This window comes from Carcharodon carcharias, chromosome 16 (assembly GCF_017639515.1).
Source record: "Carcharodon carcharias isolate sCarCar2 chromosome 16, sCarCar2.pri, whole genome shotgun sequence".
Taxonomy (NCBI): domain Eukaryota; kingdom Metazoa; phylum Chordata; class Chondrichthyes; order Lamniformes; family Lamnidae; genus Carcharodon; species Carcharodon carcharias.
In genome coordinates this window covers 8,630,390-8,644,178 of record NC_054482.1, presented here as the reverse complement: position 1 = coordinate 8,644,178, position 13,789 = coordinate 8,630,390, and the positions used below count along the sequence as shown (strand labels likewise).

The window sequence follows — 13,789 nt, the reverse complement described above, 5'->3', positions numbered from 1 at the left end:
TTCCTCAGCCTGCACTATCTTGAGGCCACTTGCACACATCAAAATGTACCCCCACACACATACTGGAATACCCCCATTTCCTCAGTACAGTCCTCACCCTGAAGCCTCTTCCCTTGCCTGAGGCCTCTTCTCCCCTTTCCCCAAACAATCCCTAGCCCTGCAGCCATTGAAAAGCCACCTCCGCCTTATGGCTGCTCTGGTAGGTAGAGACTTGCCCCTCTAAAAGTGATGTAGTGCTGCCTACGAAGCCTGGTGCTGACGATCGCGAGTGCTGCCCAAGGTAAGATAGGCAAACAAACCTCGAAGTCCAAAGCAAAATGCAGCTCGCCAGGTGCATGTCGCTTATGTACAGCTGTGAAACATGTAGTTGCGCCATCACACCGATGTGCCTGGAAGATCCAGCATGGGGGGATGATTCCGGCGGGCAGGGATTATAATTACATGCAAATTTATTAAAATGATGTTCCTGATGTCTGGTGGTAGGAAAGGTGGCCCACCATTGATGGGTGGAGCGAACGATCGCAAACTGGCTTCACGACGTGGTGAAATGATTTTTGGCCTTCTCGCCATATTGTCCGCTCACAACCGTCATGCACCCAATGCTAATGGGGATGGAAAATTGTGGCCTGGGAATCTCAGTCTAAGGTGCAACTCACAACAATCCATTTATTATATTGTATGAAGCAAAAGACCTGCATGTTGTTGCTGATTGGTAATGCACCTACCTTAGCGCCAAACCGCAACTGATCAATGGTATTCTCAGCTTCTGCATATTTTATTAATAGCTTGTCAAACTCCTCCTAAGAACAGAGCATGAGAATAAAATTATAAAGACAGCTAATTTCTAAACACCTGTAGACAAAGAGATTAGTTTAACATCAACATTTGCAGTAGCATAGGTGGCAATCCTATGTTCTCTGAGATTTAAGGGGCCAATTTTCACTCCATTCACTGTGCAGGAACAGGGCGATGGAGCTCCAAAAATCACTGCACTGAACCTACTGCCCCATTAGTTCCTGTGGAGGACAAAGAAAATGCTTCAAAGACACTCTAAAATGCTCCTTGAAGCGTGACAGCAGTATGGTCTTCAAAGACCAGGAGCTTGCTACCAATCATCCAGAATGGCGACAACTTGTCCGTCAAGCTGCATCATGCTTTGAGTCTCAATGATGAGGCAGAGAAGGAAGGAAAAAGAAGTCCTGCATTTTGAATTCTATTACCTCATGGGGCACCCTGCCCCATGTTCCCAAAGACCTGTGCATCAAGAATCTTCCTGTGCAGTCACATGAAGACCCATGGCAGAAACTCACATTCCTGAGTAGATGTCGTCCTCAAATAAAGGGACAGACGACAACTGCCCCATTCTGCCTCGAATCTGCCCACTTTCAATTCAAACCAATGCTGGATATTGATGTCCAGAACAACTGCCTACTTATTAAGACATGCAAATCATGGTCCGATGACATACTTTGCCCAATGACACTTGAAAGTTGCATCAAGGTCCTGAGTTGTGTCCTTACTGACACTAAGCATAAAGTATCTTATATTAGCAGTCCTTAACTGACACAGGTAATATTTCCAAGATATTTTGTGGGGCCAGGGGAGGGGCCAAAAAAATCTTCTACACCACTGCTGGCTCTTTCATACCCCATCCCCCATTCCCCGACCCCGGATTGTCTCCCATCCTCCAACTAAGTCTTGATTTCTTGCTTATTTCCAAATAAGATCCAGATCTTACTGAAGCTTGGCAATCAGATGCAACTGAGACCCAATCAGAAAAATAGAGGACACTGAGTCGGTAGCATAATTGTTCTGCACGCCTGATCTCTTAGTTTTAATAAAAATCGATCCTCCTTAATTGAAATCATATACCATACTTTGAGTGTTAGAAGGCAATAAAACTTCTGTTTTGAGCCAGCATCATAAAGTCTGAAAATAAAGCTCAAATACTGCTCAATGCAATAAATTTAGAAGTAAACTTTGCAATTATTTACCATTACCAGTCTTCCTTTTTGATGGCAGGGGTATATCGGTAGATCCCATCAATGAATCAAATGATTTATCAACCAACTGATACTTCATCACACAAATTGAGAAACCATGCATTGAGCTTCCTTTAACTGGATGATAGCAGATAATATCATGCCTCAATTAGTTTAGATTTCCAGCATCTGCAGCATTTTGCTTTTGTGTTTGAATTATTGTTTGGGCTCTGAATTACTAATCTCTGTGCACATTTTCATAACATGCTGAATTTAAGAATGGTTCTATTTAAGTCCTCAATAAGAAAACTATGAACAACAAACTCAATACTATAGAACTCAGCTCATGACCAGCCCAAATCAGATCAATCCTCTTAGTAATAACTCTCTGCTTATGTGATTTCACTAGCTACCTATCTAGTGTAATATTGCCCTATAATTGCACAGGATCAGATTTTTTCCAACAGCTGTCTGAGGTTCTTTTTCAACTGTTTTTTTGGGTGTCAAAAAAAATTATCCAGATATCAAGACTATCTTCACTCATCATTCTAGTAATTTCCTTAAATCTGGTTAGAGAGCCAGGGTCTGTGCTTTGTAAAGCCTGCTGGGTATCCCTAATAATTGCTCCAACTTTCCAAATGATCATATATCACATTTCCTATTATACTTTCCAAGATCAAAGATAGATTTATTGCCTGATGTTCTATATTCACATCAATTGATAACTTTTGTAGAAAATCTGCACTTTGGACACAATTATGTTAAAATACTACGGTCAAGGTTTTTTACCTCTATGATTGAAGATGAACAGAAGCAATGGTTTTGCCTGTTTGTTAGTCTGTTTATCCATTTGTAAACAATATATCTCAAAAACTAATGGGTGGATTTCAATGAAACCTGGTACACTGATAGGATATAGGCCAGGGAAAAACTGATTGGATTTTTGGAAAATATGTAGATCTGGATCAGGATCATGGAATTTTTTAAAGGATCACTTAACATTGGGAGATTAGGCCTATTCTGTTTTTTTTGAATGTTGTGGGTTTTTTTTATTTAGAATGTTGTTGATTGTTTTAGCATGTTAAGACTTGTCTCATATGCTGTAGTGGAATTTGTCATGGCATTCAAAATGTGAGCAAAGTTTTCAGAGCAGGTTGATGGATATAGATTGGCTTGAAGCCTCCGCAGTGAAATAAATCTCTTAATAAAATTATTTATTTTTTCAGCATCAGGCTAGGAAAATCCTCAAGGAAGAACTCTGTAATTGTAATAAAGTTGAGTTAACACAGCGTGGCAGAAGTATGCACTCTACTGAGTACCCTCTTCACTTGTCTGTTTCTCTGTTCACTAACTGACATTTTTTGCCCAATAAAGCAAGCAGTCAAGAAAAATCACTGGCGAGTATAGAAGCAGATTACTAGCCTATGTTTTTGTTCCATTCTCAACATGACTCTTGACGCAAGTCAAACTAGGAGAATGTGAAAGAACTAGTGGTGAAATGGAAATAAAGGTCAATGGCAGTGTGCCCATTTTATAAGCATTAAAAGGGTACCTAAGGGTCCAATATAGCGGAGGACATGCACATGATTATTCTGTATAAGCTATGCATTGCCCAACATGATAGTTACAGATGCTCGCTCAGCATCCAGGGTGGCACCTGAAACTGTCGTTAGTCCCTTTTGCAAAGTTGGACTGTGAACCACCACAGGATGCTCCACCTTACTTAACCTACTGTGGAACCAGGCCAGAAATGTTTTCCCTGGCTTCACATTAAAAACAGAGACCACCCCATCCAAGTTGTCCGATCGGGTCCCTTCATAGCTGCTGAATTGCCCGATTGTAGTTGTGGTCTTGTCACCTGGCCCCACTGGGCACGTACGCTGTATCTGGTTCAGGCACAAATTAATTTTTAAGCCACTAACTTCTTATTACCTGCATTTGTTGAAAAAGTTCTGGGGTATGATTCGCTCCCACAGATTGTTTTTTGTTATTCACTTCTGATCTTGTAAGAATTACTGAAGATTGTGTGCTATCCAGTATCTCTCGTACTACATCAATAGTTGATTTATGAATGGCATGGGAATTTTCTGGCGAGCTGGGTGAACATTTTGTTTTTTTTATTATTGGTTTTTCTGGATTACGATTATTAGAAGTATTCCTCTTGGGAATTTTGACCTTGGGTTCAACTTTGGAAAAGTCAGGCAGAGGATAATGTTGTTTCCCTCTACCATATTTGATATCATTATAAGAAATTGTTCTTCCCATTTTTAACATAGGATTTTGAGCAATTTCTGATATTGTTTCAAGACTAAGCGGTGCTTCTGTGTTCTCTTTCTGTGCTATTTTTGATGAATTTTCCAGTTCATAGGTGCAATTACTTTTCATGATCCCCTGAGCAGAGCTACTGTAGTGTGAATCATTTTCATCTTCTAACACTTTTTCTTCATTTGCAAATTTGCTACCTAGCTCTTGTTTCCTTGAAAGGTCTGTTTCTGACTTTGTAAATTTGTTAATGTTTATATGTAAATCATTACTGGCGACTGATGAAATATGGTTTTTAATTACAGTTTCCTCAATACTATCCGTGAAAGAGGTTTCTGGTAAAGTCTCAGAGTCAATGTACATAGTTGAACCAAGTGCCAGGTCTTCTTCAGAGAAGTAACGCAGGAGTGATTCAGCAATGTTCGATCTTCCATCATTAAGCTGATTGTGTTCAACTGACAAGCTATTTTCCAATTTAGTTCCGTGCTTGGATACCAATATATCAGCTGTATCCTCTGACAAAAAGGTATTAGGTTCACTTTTATTTCTATGGCTAGAAGCTTCAGTGTCTGTACTCATTTCATTGTCAGGTACTTTTTGTTGAAAGAATGAATTTTCTACAGTTGATCTTTGATCTGTAAATGGGATAGTTTGGATCACCCTGCTAACAGGCACATGACCTGACTGGTTACAAACAAGTCTAGTTAATGGTGGCATGTAATCAACTAAATCAGGATTCTCATCTGTAGGATGTTCACTAACATTCTGTAAGTTACCATCATATGGCAGCTCTTCCTGCTCCTCATCAGTGGTATTGCCAGCCATCTCTGGCAGTTTGTCGTCTTGAAAACTACTTTCCAAATTATCTTTTGTTTCATCATGTTTGTCTGAATAGCTAAGACTATGGATATCTTGGTTGTGTTCATATCCAATTTCTTCAGTGGTTTGTATTTCATCCTCATCACTGCCATCATATTCATTTTCAATCTTGTCAATATCATCTATTTTAGAAAGAGAAACATTGTCATCATAAAAATATGTTTCATTTTCAGTAACTTCTTTAATTTTCATAGTACTCAACTTGATCAGTAATCCAAGCCATACATTGTTCTGAATCTAATCAAATTCTTTGTTCGAATCAACTAGAAACGCCTATTAAATGTTGTAAAGTTTATTGTGAAGTTATATAAATATTATAACAGCTTATTTTGATTAAGATTCATACATATTTTCTCTTTATTCTCAAAGTTCAAAAAAGTAGTGAAATAATATGCCTTCTTTTTCCATTTGTCATTTTAGCCTTTAAGCTATAGATTTGAACTCCTTTCTCTTGTCCTCTCCACGCGCATGCTAGCACACACACACACCAAACAGTAGTTGAATGATGATATCTTCAATCTAATATTATATTTGTGCTAATATTTTCAGGAAATTAATCATCAAATGAAAACCAGAAAATAACTTCCCAGTTATAATTTTATATTGTACACTGTAGTATCTGGGCGCTTCTAAAGTTTACTTCACTTCAATTTAAAATTTGAGAGAGCAGGAAATTTTCCTCTTGCAATATTTAAATTTCATGAGAGATATCAGCACATCCACACGCTATGCTTTGGGACTTTTCAGACCATGTTTAGAGTTTCAGGTCAATCCTGCTTGCAACTCTTCATTCCCTACAGTAAGCATAGATATTTATAATAGGAAAAAAGTTGAAACAAACGTGACAAAAGCAAGCAAGGTTCATAAGACAAGAAGTGCTTTGTTTTTATTAGTTCTTAGGATGTGGCAGCCTTTGGCAAGGCCAATGTTTATTGCTCATACCTAAATGCCCTTCTAAAGCTAATCATCCTCGCCGCTTTTTGAACCATTGCAGTCTATGTGGTGTAGGTAGATACAGACTAGGACATTTAGTTCGGATTAATCTGTTGACCTTTTAGTGTCAGATGTGGCTCAGCAGGTTGCACTCCTTCCTCTGAGGCAGAGGGTTATGAGTTCAAATCCCATGCTAAACTGAAGAGTGCTTCATTGTCAGAGGTGTGGCCTTTTGGATGACATGTTAAACCAAAGCATTGTCTGCCCTCTCAAGTGCACATAAGAGATCCCACGGCATTAATTCAAAGGTTTTTGCACTTGCATAACTCAATTCAATCAGTGAATTATAGGCCAAACTGTTAGATGCCAAATGACATCATTGCTATATATATGATTTTTAGATCTGCCATTTCAGGCTGCACTTATACCACAACTAAAGCATCAGTGCAATATTGCACTGCACTGTTACAATTGTGGTGTAAATGCTGAAAAGCAGTTCTATGGCTGTACTTCACTGCCTGTTCAGCAATCAGAAAGGTATCAGGCCACTTGCTACTGAAACCCTCATCCATGCTATTGTTACCTCCACATTCAACGATTCCAATCTTCTCCTGGCACCCTTTCATCTTCCACTGTCCACAAATCTGAGCTCATCTGAACAGTCTGAACTCTGCTGCTGTATCCTAACCTGAACACCCATTACCCCTGTGCTTGCTCACCTATACTGGCTCCCACTTTAAAATTCTTATCTTAGGCTGGAAGTTCCCAGCCTCTCATGCTGGCAGAATCTTCCGGTCCTGCTGATGTGAACGGAGGTTTTAATGGCTCCACTGCTTTGATCAAATGCATCACCACCTGTCCCAATGTCTCCTTCTGTGGTGCAGTGTCAATTTTTGTCTGATTACATTTGTGAAATGCCTTGGCACATTTTCCTATGTTAACAGTGTTATATAAATGCAAGTTGTTGTTAATCTTACAGCACTGTAACTCATTGGGCAGGTTTTCCCCCCCATCGGGGGCGAAGTTGAAGGGCGGGTGCACACAGGTGTACTTCCGATCGGTACCCCCGATTGGGGGCGCGGCGTCATTTTACATGGGCAGGCCGATTAAGGCCCGCCCAGCGTGACATCCGCACAGAAGTGCTATGCGCTTCCTGTGTGGGTGGGGGAGTCCCAAAATCGAGAGTGCGCTCTTTCACGCATGCGCACGAAAGTGCGCACTCATCTCCCTGAGGCTAAGTGCAGCCTCAGGGAGATCGACTGTAAATGTAAAAAAGCTAAAAATAGAAAAATAAAATTTTCCTAACATCCCCACATGAGTTGGGACATGTCCATAATTTTTACAAAAGCTTTATTAAAATTTTTAAAAACCTACAGGAAACCTCATCCCACCCATGGATGAGGTTTCCTGCTTTTTCTAATTTTGCCGGGACTCCTGGCCTGCCCGCCAACGTTAAGGATGGACGGGCAGTTCCTTTAATTACTTAATTAACTCTGTCAATGGCTTCAATTGGCCATTGACAGGTCAGTGGGTGTGCAGCTGATTTTGCTGCGCCCCCACCTACCTGAAAATTTAAATGGGGCGCGGTGACGTTGGGAGTTCTGCCCGATGTCACCGTGCGTCATTTTACACCACAAACCTACCTATGGAAACTGCCTTGCTGGGCTTTCTGAGCATGAATAAAGAATGGGAGGGAAAATGTCCAAATTGTTGCAACAACATGTGGTTGTTTATTTAATTAAGTCCTCAACTTTTTGTTTCAAAACCTTCATAACTGGCTTTTCTGACACTAAGTTAAGCATTACAGAAGTTTAGAGACAGACTACGTTTGCAATCTGAGGTCAAAATTGTTAGTCATACAAATAAAAATCACAGGACTCCCTATTATCCTTCCTAAGATGCAGCATTTTGAGTACTGTAGTCCAGAAAGAAAGGGGGAAAGAAAATAAAACATCTTGAAGACTTCATGTTGTTTTAGCCACCCAGTCACTTATTTATGCAGGAACCAGGAAAGGCACTGTAGTGTTGTAAAAATTAATGACAAATGAATGCAAAACATTCAAAACAAGGCCTTTCACTTACAACGTGGCTGTTGTAGAATTAATGCACAAGTGCATGATTGCCATCAGAGCAATATCCTATACATATTTTGTTTCCTTTGAGAACATTAGAAAGAGAAATATCTTACAGAAACATTAAAAATAATCACATTTACAAACCTGCAGTAATGTTAAGGCTATCATCTTCTGCTGATGACTGAGAAAGGAAGATAGCATAAGAATCACATACTTCACTAAAATTTAAGTTGAAATCATCATCCACATCCAGAAATATACTGTGCTCAAAGGATTTTTCCCATACTAAAGAATTCTCTGGTCTTTGTTTGATGCAGTCCTCATCTAGGATGTTGCTCGATTGTTGCAAATTAACGCAGCGGTTCTCCACAAATCTGGTGAATTGATAATCATTCATTTTTTCTAAAAGGTCTTCACTGTCATCTGTATCCAATTCATTTGTCACATCACGCTTTATATCTGCTTTGAAGTATTCCATTTCCCCAAATCAGCAAAAATAGGTAAATTAGCACAAATAGAGAAATGTCAAGTATTATACGTGTTTTCTTTATAACAATCTTCGCATTCAGTGAAGTCTGAAATAGGTACTGCTGAACTAGAATAATCTGTGCAGGAAAGAAGAAAGGAAAATCATACAGAGTTTATTATGAATAACAGTTCAACATAGTTACTTTAAAAATGTATTGTTACTTGTCAAATGTTCTCTTGGAAAATGTACAGTATAGAGTCATAAAAAAATATATATAAATATACTTCAATTATTTGTGTATCAAATACTACGTACCAAACCATGTGGCATTTTTATATGCCAACTAAAGCAATTTAACACTGTAATTAAATGCCTTCAAGTATGTTTATCGCCATATCAATTTCATAAACAGCTTGTGGGGGGACAGGTGGTGCCAAGAAGAAGCACATGTGCTCTTCCTGGCCTACAAGGAATGCTGTGAAGGCATTTGCTTTTTGCCCACCCAGATACTACCTTGCTGTAGCTGTTAGATTTCCTGAGGCCTGGGAAACCTGGCTGACCACAGTCAAAGCTGAAAAGTGGGTTAAATCCAAGGCTTCCTGCCTCATGAACATATTTAAAATGCCAACCCACAGTCCCTTTGACCTGGCTCAGTAAAACCCATAAATAAGTGAAAGTAAATAAAAAACGTGAATAGGTATTACATGCGCAGGATACAGCTTGTCAAGAGGGAAGCTGAACTACACATAAGCATGCTTTTTGACTTTTCACTCACCATTTACAAAAACTAAGACATGAATAAACAAAGTGAGCACCTTGGGATGTTTTTCAATTTTAAAAACTGTATTATATAATGCAGGGTGTTTCTGTGGTCATTACTGTAGTAATAAATAATTTCAATAAGTCAGATGCTTTCTTGCTTGTCAATTAATAATTAACCAAGTGGGATTATACTTTGCAGTGCTAGTGTGTAAAGGATCCGAGAGAACTTTCCTGGGTGTAGAACAGAACAACTGAAAGGATAATTACAGTAGTTTCTCATGAGATTGTTCAGAAGAAGAATAAGTATGAGGAGGAAGGAGAGCCTATTTCTTGTCCAACTTATACAAGCTGATAGGTTGAAACTTCATTTGTAAATTTCTTATGTTTAAAATTTGTAAATATAAATTAAATCAGATAAACTATGTTAAATGTACAGGGTGGTAAAGGAAATTGCTATTAATAATGCACAAAAATGGCATCTTCTTCTTTTAATTCCCCATATCATCTATCCACACACTTTTCATTAATAAGTAAGGACGCTAATTAAAACAGTATGAAAGCATACTAAAACAGTATGAATAGTTGCAACTTTGGAGGCGATCTAATCATTTTAAATATATTAATGTGACATTGTGAGTGCATTTATTCAAATAAGGCTTTCCTTCATTTGCTTTCGTGACTTGGAAACTATTGAAGGATCAGTTTCAGTCAGTAAGTTATCTCTTTTTGTATAGTAATCTGAATGTGGTATTAGTGGTTGCCATATGTTGACCATTGCCATTTGTTGATTATTGCACACAGTAAAACAATGTAGGTATACAGATGACCACCATGTTGAATAATTTTAATTGGCACGAATAGTAACAGTACTTTAACATCAACTGGATGCAAATTTAATGCTGTTTGGTCAAAATATATATACACACACACACACACACACACACACACACACACACACACGTATACATATATATTACATACATTACAACCACCAGCAACATTACAAACATGCCCAGATGAGACAGGCTCAATGGATCAGTTGGTCTTTACTCATCCTTTCTGGCATGTGTATGGGTATATACTCCTAGTATTCCTACAATTATTTTGTCAAAAGTTGCGTCTATGGTTGAAGGAAAGGGGAACAAAGTGATATGGGAACAAGGCTGCAGATAGAATTAGAACTACTGTGTGGATAAACACCAATGTGGACTCGGTTAACAGCCAGTTTTCATATTATAGCATCTACCTAATTCTACATTAAAGGCTAATGATCATCCAGGCTAATTTCAGGAAGTGGCACTGATGTTCAGAAAGGTCATGAATGATCTTAGATTTGGTACAAAAGTATTCAGCTACCATATCTCACAAGTGTTCTGGTTGAAACTGTCAGAAAAGAATGTTTTAATTTGAAATATTTGCTTGCTAAATTCCAACCTCTAGTATTAAAACTAAGCGTTGACACTTGGTCAGGCCATACTGAATGGTGCTGCAGCATTGCTGGAAGTTGGATTTCATTTTTATTTTTCCAACTGCACTAAACACTGCTCTACTATAAAGATCAGGTGGGGTGGAATTTCCTGTGATGATGTAACTGGGAAGTTACAAGGAGGTCTTGTAGCGCAGTGAGTAGCATCCTTGCCTCTGAGCCAGAAGATCTGTGTTTGAGACTTACCCCAGAACTTGATGGCCACAGATGTGTTTGTAAAGTAACCAAACAAGTTGATTATCAATCTGTTTATCCTTCAGATTATGCCTTAGGCAAGTGGTAAGAGCAAGGAGAGTTTCCTAGTCAGCCAGAACCATGTGGTAGCCACAGCGCAACAGTTTCAAGATCCAGACGCAGGTTCTTGCCATGGGTTTCATGGCATGCGTCCTCTTCGTTTCGAGGGATTGCTAGAAAGAACGAATTTGAAAGTTGCATGCAAAATTTCCCCTTATTCGTACACCCCATTTTATCAATGGCTATTTACTCTCAAATTTCCTGCCAATGTCGCACAGGGAATATAAAAACGGGCATTTACAGTCAGCACCTGACAATTTCTCTGGATGCACACCATATATTCCAAGCCTTTTTCTAAGCCATCCACCACATTAATTACAGCCTCTTTAAGAACATGTAATCATGAAAGTTTTGCACAGTTTAAACACGATCTATCCCGACATCATAAAACGCATTCAAAGAAACTTGAAATAGTATAGGTCTAAATGAGGGTTTATATACTTTAAATTACTCAAAGCACAAGGAAAATGACTGTTTCCTGCTGTGCATAAGGCTGGATTTTTCCCTGAATTGCATGAGGTGCAGTGGTGTTCTTGAAAAAAGACATTTTCTCACCAGCTGCAAGAGCAGGTTTTTGCGCCGTATCATCTGCTTCCTGTCTCATTAATTATGCAGCTACAGGAAACATGGTAAATCGTTGGCAGGTGGCCTTTGGATCACCTGCCAGGCCGTTACCTTACTCCGGGTGCCATATCTAAATTGCAGCCACACGCACAGTTCTCAATGCTTGCAGACCAGGATTGCTCCAGTGAAGACATGGCCCCAAAAGCCAAGAAGAGTTCAGTGACCCATCACTGGAATGCCTTTTGGAGGCCCGCTATGATGTCCTCTACCCCACTCTGGCTGCAGGAGGTCCAGCAATCTCATCACTGTGGCTTGGGAGGCAGTGGCAGTGGTGATCAGTGCCAACGCCGCACAGAAGAGGTTGGCCGTCCAGTGCAGAAAGAGGATGAATGATCTCATCTGTGCCGCCAGGGTTAGTCATCACTCTAAACACACAAATTCACAAAGCCATTACACAGTCACTGGCATCTCACTCACTTCCAGCTCAAGGGACATCACCACTCACTCTCTCATACACATACCATTAAATCTCCATTTGGCCTTATCTCTTCTGGAGACTGCCTCCTTGGCCCTCACCATCTTGAGACCACTTGCACAGATCAACAAGTGCCCCCCACACACAATCTGGGATACCCCCCTTCCCCAGTACAGTCCTCACCCTGCAGCATCTTCCCTTGCCCAAGGCAACTTCTCCCCCTTCCCCGAGCAAGCCCTAGTCCTGCAGCCATTAAAAAGCCCCCCCGTCTTACAGCTGGTCTGGTAGGTAAAGACTTGCCTATGAGCCCCCCCAACTAAAGGTGATGTGGTGCTGCCTGCGAAGTCTGGCACTGACGACTACAAGTAGCCTGAAGCATGGGAGGCAAACAAACCTCAAAGTCCTGAGCGAAGTGCAGATTGCCTGGTGCACGTCGCTTATGTACAGTTGTGAAACACGGCGGCGTGATTGAGCTCATCATCCAGTGTGATTCCGGTGAGCAGGGCTTATAATGAGATTCTGATTTATTGAAATTAGCTTCCTGAGGTGTGGTGGCAGGAAATGCGGCCCGCCATTGACAGGTGGAGAGGACGATCGCAAACTGGTTTTACAATGCCATGAAACAGATTTTAGCAATTTCTTAATATTTTCTGCTCCCGCCCCCTATGACGTCTGCCGCAAACTGGAGCAGAAAATCCTGACTTAAATTTCTGATCTTAAATTTTACACCTGTTTCGAACCAGTTGTAACAGCAGTAAACTTGCATGTGCAGCATGGGGACAGATCAATGGTTACACTAACAAAGTAACAACGCAGGCCGGTATTAACATGCAAGTAGACTAGCAAAATGACACGAGCTACCAATCGGCAGACATTGGTGGGTCGATTTACATCGCTCCTATGTCGGTTCAGCAGGGGCAGGCGGCACTGTGGGATGCTACCTGCGCATCATTTATTATTAAAGAGTATAACCATAGGAGCAAGAGGAAGAGTAGTCCATTCGGCCCATTGAGCCCGCTTCACCATTCTTTTCCATCATGGTTATTTTCCACCTCCATTCTACGTTGCCGGGCTAGCTCCCTATTCCTTAATTCCCCTGGTGTCTGAAGATATATGGATCTCTGCCCCGACCATAATCAGCAACTGAGCATCCCCAACATCCCTTTGGGGTACAAAAATCCAGTGATCCGCAACTCTTTGAATGAAGAAATTTCTGCTCGTCTCAATGCTACATGATTAACCCCCCTTGTTTTCAGACCTTTGGTTCTAGACTACCCCCCCCCCCCCCCCCCACCAAAAAAAAAGTTGTGCAAGCCCATAAAGGTAGGGTTCTACAGCACTGCCTGCCCCCTGGGATCGACGTAATCTGCGTAGCCTGAAATTCTAACCCCCCCCCCACCCCCCCCCCCCCCACTGCGACGTTACCAGCTCACAGATCGAACCAGTTAGGGCGCAAAAGCTTTTGGGCTGAAGGGTGCAGGGAAGAGTCTTAACTGACACCAGCTGCCCCGATCCAGCAAGATCCCAGTCCAGCTGGTCCGAGGGGGTTGACCTGCTGGCGTTAAAAAAAAAAGCATGGAAATTTGGACGAAGCGTTAAAAAAAAGAC

At 40.6% G+C, this 13,789-nt stretch overlaps 1 protein-coding gene across 1 annotated transcript in view; it reads right to left on the bottom strand.

The window, feature by feature from the left end:
* The window catches only part of LOC121289376 (protein AKNAD1-like), a 33,131-nt gene that overhangs the window by 18,630 nt on the left and 712 nt on the right, over positions 1-13,789 (bottom strand). Inside the window, exons 2-4 of the mRNA XM_041208754.1 lie at positions 8,276-8,736; positions 3,915-5,245; positions 726-800 (exon numbers count right to left, since the gene is read on the bottom strand). Of these exons, the coding sequence (XP_041064688.1) occupies positions 726-800; positions 3,915-5,245; positions 8,276-8,609 (1,740 nt within the window). The 5' untranslated portion in view covers positions 8,610-8,736. The remainder of the gene's footprint in view (positions 1-725; positions 801-3,914; positions 5,246-8,275; positions 8,737-13,789) is intronic.